Source organism: Gigantopelta aegis, chromosome 4, assembly GCF_016097555.1.
Source record: "Gigantopelta aegis isolate Gae_Host chromosome 4, Gae_host_genome, whole genome shotgun sequence".
Taxonomy (NCBI): domain Eukaryota; kingdom Metazoa; phylum Mollusca; class Gastropoda; order Neomphalida; family Peltospiridae; genus Gigantopelta; species Gigantopelta aegis.
Window position 1 is genome coordinate 33,598,563 of NC_054702.1, and position 6,317 is coordinate 33,604,879.

A 6,317-nucleotide genomic window follows, 5' to 3' on the forward strand; every position below is an offset into this window, starting at 1 on the left:
CCAGTCTAAAATAGCCACCTGTGGTTTCGACAAAATGCTTTATATTGTGGCGATGGTGTGTATGCTAGAGATTTTGCTTCAGATGCAGCTGGCTTTGGCATCAATCCTCATAATAGACCACTCAATTTACGTTTTCCCCATTGCAACCAGTGCTCCAGGATTGCTTTCATGTGTGCATAAAAAAACCCACACAACCCAGATATTGAATAGCAGTTAAAAGTAAAATGAACAATCTGTTGGATCTATCCCGGCAAACATGACAATAGGCGCATAGTCCTGATAACACAAATCTTTTTTTAAGTAATACTAATTGTAGTGAACTACATCTTTTCTTTGGGATGCGGTTTTCTCATACTGTAGACCAAATATCTGACAGTGTATGTTTAAAATGTGCTGAAGTGTCATTAATCACACATTTCTTCCTTTCCCCATCACCGTCCTCCCCAACTTTGTGTGGTCTCGATGAACCTTTTATTTTGCTTCAAAATGTTCTTCATGGTAAGCCACCCACGGTGTGTGTGAAGCATCAGCAGAGTATGTGATTCAATTTGTGGCAGTGTGTTAGAAATATTCAGAACATGACAAAGATATGAAAAATAAAATATAACATAAAACCTCCAACTAAGACTTAAAGCACCAACAGAATACTAAATAAACATAGTTGCATTTGTAAAACATTAAAATATTACCATCCATTTTTGTGGTGAACAAAATATATTTTGATTGTTTTTCAGTGTTCAAGCGAGCTCGCAATGCGACACCATGTGTTATTTTCTTTGATGAACTCGACTCGCTGGCTCCAAACAGAGGTCGCAGTGGTGACTCTGGTGGCGTCATGGACAGGTAGGTGTTATCCATTTTAACTACAGTTCTCATCTGATTTTTGAAAACTGTAAACGAGCATGTTTTTCAGTTGTTTCCTACCTGGTAAAAATTCAGTATAAATTATTTGTTTCTCTTTTTTCAGAAAATTTAATATGGATTCTTCTTTTATTCAGAGTTGTTTCCCAGTTGTTGACAACTGAATGTGAAGTCTTTTACAGATATTTTAAAAACTCAGTGCAAACTGTTTTCTCTTTTTTTTTTTTTTACAGAGTTGTCTCCCAGTTGTTGGCCGAGCTAGATGGGCTTCATAAATCATGTGATGTGTTTGTCATTGGTGCAACGAATCGGCCTGATCTTCTAGACCCCGCTTTACTTAGGCCAGGAAGGTAAGCACTGAATGAGATATACATGAATACACTACACCCCCACATCTCTCTCTCTCTCTCTCTCTCTCTCTCTCTCTCTCTCTCTCTCTCTCTCAATCTTTCACACACACACACACACACAGGCACTCACTTGCACATGGAATGAATATATGCACGTAAAATATACTTATACTTCTTTGATATAGAAAAATATTTACATTCAAAAGCCATTAATTATAAAATTTAGTTTCAGAAACCCTTTGTTTGACACATGGATGATGTTTATGTGTTTCTTTGATCTGAACAAGATATACACTTAGTACCTTATGCATGTATTCTGGGTATGATCGTAACCAGCTGTTTGCCTAATGTAATTGATTTTAAATTCTACAAACTGTTCTAATTGTCAGATTTGATAAACTGCTGTTTCTTGGTGTCTCAGAAGACAGACCATCACAACTGAACATACTGGAGGCACTAACAAGAAAGTAAGCTTTACGGTTTATTAGATACAGATACAAATAGATTTTGTAATACTGATACATACATTATATGGTAAAAAAAAAAAAAAAATAAAAAAAAAAATATATATATATATATATATATATATATATATATATATATATATACAATCAAACTTGAAGGGACCGAACCACCCAGCTCGAGATATCCGTGGCTCGAGATAAACATAATACAAATTATGCCAAACATATGAGTTTGCAAACTTAACAACAGTCAACAATATAGTCAGGGGCGATTCGAATATGAACTTTTTTATCTATATTTTCTCTGGACATTTTTGTGAATAGCCTGATATTGCATTGTTCGTTCGAACCATCCCCCCCCCCCCCCCTCCTCAGTCTATGTCCAAGAGTATACCAAAGATAATAATATACAAACATCAAACAATCACTTTGCCAAGCTTGTAGACAATACTCATTAGTTTGTAACAGGCTCGGATCCTGGGGTGGGGGGTGGCGCTGAGGAGTTCAAACTGGCATCTCCTTTCATAAACGCCTGTACCTGCTCCAGTTTAATGCAATGTATACAGTGCTCTTTATTACTTGGGAGGAATTTAGGGAAGAACTAAAATGGCAAATAAAAGCGATAGTCAAAGCAGGTAATTTTTGTTATACTTGAAGGAAAAAACCAACAAAGTGTACCTAGGGACACCAAAATGTGCTCAACATAAGCCTAGTACTCGAGGTTAGCGTGCTCAAAATAACAGTGCTCGATTTGGTAACATTACTTAGGGAAAATGCCAGGACCAACAATGGACCTTGAGATATGTTGGGTACTCGAGGTTACCAAGGTTGAGATACCGATGTTTGACTACATATATATATATATATATATATATATATATATATATATATATATATATATTACTAGCCTTCAGCAATCTGAATGGACTTATTAACTGTACAGATTTTATATTATGAACACGTGAATCTATTTTTAACTAGTTATGAAATATATTTTTTGATTAATTTTGCCTTTAAATTTTTTTTTATAATTCCAAATTATTTGTGCAAACAATTGGGGAATGGGGAATAAATATTTTAAGTTAAAGAGAGCTAGTTGACATTTAATAAAATACATGGTATGTGAAGATATGAATGACTTAAAAATATACTGTCTTGTGGTTATTCACCATGACATTAAAATTACAATCAACATTAAAAAAATCTAACAATTAAATGGTCTATTTCTTCTGTTTCTATCAACAGTTGCATTTATCAATAAAACAAAATTAAATCTCAGCAGTTTATTTATTATGATAGACCCAGATCAATGTGACAATGTCAAGGATGGGGAGACTAGTAATATTACTAAGAGATCTGGAAAGGGTATATTCATGAATTATATTCTTGTTAAGTATCACTGTTATTAAAACAAGTTTCTTTGGTTCTTTTTTGGTTAGGTTTGTGTTTCAGTCGAGTTTTTCATTGATGTCTGTGGTGGAAAAATGTCCCTGGAATATGACTGGTGCCGATTTCTATGCTTTGTCATCGGATGCATTGCTGAATGCAGTGAAAAAAAAAATAGCATTGCTCGAAGCTGGTAAGGATAATTTTGTTTACATTTGTTACTGACTATTTATTTACATTTATTACTGACTATTTATTTACATTTGTTACTAACAATAAAAGTATGCAAGTGGAACAACATTAATGTTTAAAATCCAGTTTACTGCAAGTATTTATGTTCCAAGACTTAGTTAAATTTAAATGCTGTTTTGTAAAATTAACAGACATGATTTGTTTCCAAGGTGGAATGAATGAATGAATGTTTAACTACATCTCAGTAAAAAAAAAATACACTACTGCTATTTTGGGTGCCACGGTGGATGTCTAAGAACTGATTTCCCTATCCTATAACTTCACTGCCTAGATCTTTTCGCTAGAGTTGAGCAGGTTTTGAAATGATAAACCCACAGCAGGCCTATAGCAATACAAATACAATGAAACCCTTCTAAACCAGACACCCAGATACCAAGTAAAGTTTAAAGGGGTATCTGGTTTATAGAGGTTCTGGGGTTTTTTGCCGATATTTACGGTAAAAAAGGACTGGGAAAAAAGTCTGCTTTTGAGGGAATTCATGTTTTCTGAGGGTCAGGTTTTAATTTTTTTTACTGTACACAAGTTTTTCCACCAGCCTCATTGCTATAGTGGTTAGCCATTGGACTTAGGATGGTAGGTATTGACTCCACATCGCATACTGGTTGCCACTCAGAGTGAGTTTTAACAAGAAAGAAAGGAATGTTTTATTTAATGACGCACTCAACACATTTTATTTACGGTTATATGGCATCAGACATATGGTTAAGGACCACACAGATTTTGAGAGGAAACCTTTCTGTCGCCACTACATGGGCTACTCTTCCGATTAGCAGCAAGGGATCTTTTATTTACACTTCCCACAGGCAGGATAGCACAAACCATGGCCTTTGTTGAACCAGTTATGGATCACTGGTCGGTGCAAGTGGTTTACACCTACCCATTGAGCCTTGCGGGAGTTTTAACAGTTCACTACACTGATTTCTCTCTCATTAACCATTAACAGTTAACCTTTACTCCATCATTCTAGACAGACAGACAGATAGCTGAGGTGTATGCCCAGGACAGTGTACTATATGAACCTTAATTGGATATAAGCACGGAAATCAATTCAAAATTAAATATTTAATTTTTCTTTCAGGCAAAGATGTTGACCAGACCAGAGTCGAAGTATCTGAGAAGGATTTTCTTGATGCCCTTAACACTCTTGTGCCCTCTGTGTCTGAAACGGAACTGTCAAGATACAAGAATATCAAAGATTCTTTGTTTCTTGGGAGATGAGTTTGTTTTCCAGATTTACCCAGCAAAACAAGTGCTTCTTTTAAATTTAACGTCATGCTGATAGACATCTGTAGAAAACTTGGGCTGTTGAAGGACATCTAAAGAAAATGTGTGAAGTTGGAGGATATCTAAAGAAAATGTGTGAAATTGGAGGATATCTAAAGAAGATGTGTGAAGTTGGAGGATATCTAAAGAAAATGAGTGAAGTTGGAAGATATCTAAAGAGGATGTGTGAAGTTGGAGGATATCTAAAGAAGATGTGTGAAGTTGGAGGATATCTAAAGAAAATGATTGAAGTTGGAAGATATCTAAAGAAGATGTGTGAAGTTGGAGGATATCTAAAGAAGATGTGTGAAGTTGGAGGATATCTATAGAAAACTTGTGAAGTTTGACATCAGTAGAACCCTGATCCGGTACATTACATGATACAGTTCCCTGTCAAAGACGAAAATGTGATGCTGATCTCTGTGTGTGTTTGTGCTAATACTTTCCGGCTTCGATAATAAAAATAATAAAAAAGATTGTTGCCTAAACAATCCCTGCAATTGCCACAGCATTGTCGATTGCCGTGGATTTTTTCGTTCTCCATGGCACTTTTTTTACTGTGAACTATATTAGAATTTTTGTTCACGACATGTTTTTTGGCCGTGGACATTTTCTTAATTGCAGGGGTTTCTAAATGCATTGTAATGGATTGATAGAGTGTTATATTTGGAAATTGAGTGGACGTGAAACCACGGCAACGTCCCTTCCTCATACCTGGTTAGCTACAACAGTAGGTAAAAATTATTTGCAGGGCCATTTGATGCTCCATATATATATATATAGTATATAGTACAAGGCCTAGGACAGTTACTGAATTATTCAAGTATCTTGTTTTCATTTTACAAAAGCAAATTCTGTAAAGGGAGTGCTTCAGTGAGAACCATAAAGTGCTTTTTATATTAACACTGTTATTACCGGTAATCAGATCTTTTAAAAAGTTCCAAGAAAATGTCCCAATAAGGTTTGTATTTTTTTTCTAGTTTGAAGTGTTAATTTTTGTTTCATAGAAATTAATAGCTTAAATAAATGTCAGTGTCTTAAGTATATTTGAAATAAAATGATATTTAGCATCTATATAGTCTGTCTCTCTTTTAGGTACCGTATTAACTATATTTTATCTCTCCTGGACATGCTTCCACATATGTTTTTGTGTTGTTTCCATTTCCATGATCAGTGGCCAATATATTCCACTCACCAATGACCACATTGTTTAGGTTGTACTGATCTTTTATAGGAACCATGGTATATGTTGTTGATGACTCCATTGAATTACAGACTGTAGTCCGTCCCACAGAGAACCCCTTTTTTATGCTATGAAATTTACTACAACCTATTTATTTCTGAGCCAATTGATTCGCACACAAAAATAGTATTTTTATGTTATTTCCAAAACACTTTTACTTTTCGTCTTACATCAAACCAAACTGAAATTTTTACAAGTAACATTTTCATAGAATAATGGGACGATAGGTGATATTTGATTATTTAAATAAGCACTTGTCTTGTCAATGCCAAGATGACCGAAGAATAACATACTGAAGTTGAAATTGAATAAAGGAAAAGGTGCAAAACAATATTGAACAAAACTAGTTTATTATTTTTTCTATTGAAGGTTAAATATTCACTTTGATATATATAGTTAATTTTAAAATTATGCATGATAAAAAAATAAAGTCAAAGAATGCTGTACCACCAAGAAGCTATTTAACATTTACTGTATGTACTGAAAATGATGGTTGAC

The 6,317-nt window shown here is 34.5% G+C and overlaps 1 protein-coding gene across 1 annotated transcript in view; it reads left to right on the forward strand.

The window, feature by feature from the left end:
• LOC121369799 (peroxisome assembly factor 2-like) overlaps positions 1-5,646 on the forward strand; it is a 21,174-nt gene extending 15,528 nt beyond the window's left edge. The window contains exons 15-19 of the mRNA XM_041494873.1: positions 724-843; positions 1,095-1,211; positions 1,601-1,678; positions 3,115-3,254; positions 4,392-5,646. Coding sequence (XP_041350807.1) covers positions 724-843; positions 1,095-1,211; positions 1,601-1,678; positions 3,115-3,254; positions 4,392-4,531 — 595 coding nt within the window. The 3' untranslated portion in view covers positions 4,532-5,646. The remainder of the gene's footprint in view (positions 1-723; positions 844-1,094; positions 1,212-1,600; positions 1,679-3,114; positions 3,255-4,391) is intronic.
• The last annotated feature ends 671 nt before the right edge of the window (positions 5,647-6,317 follow it).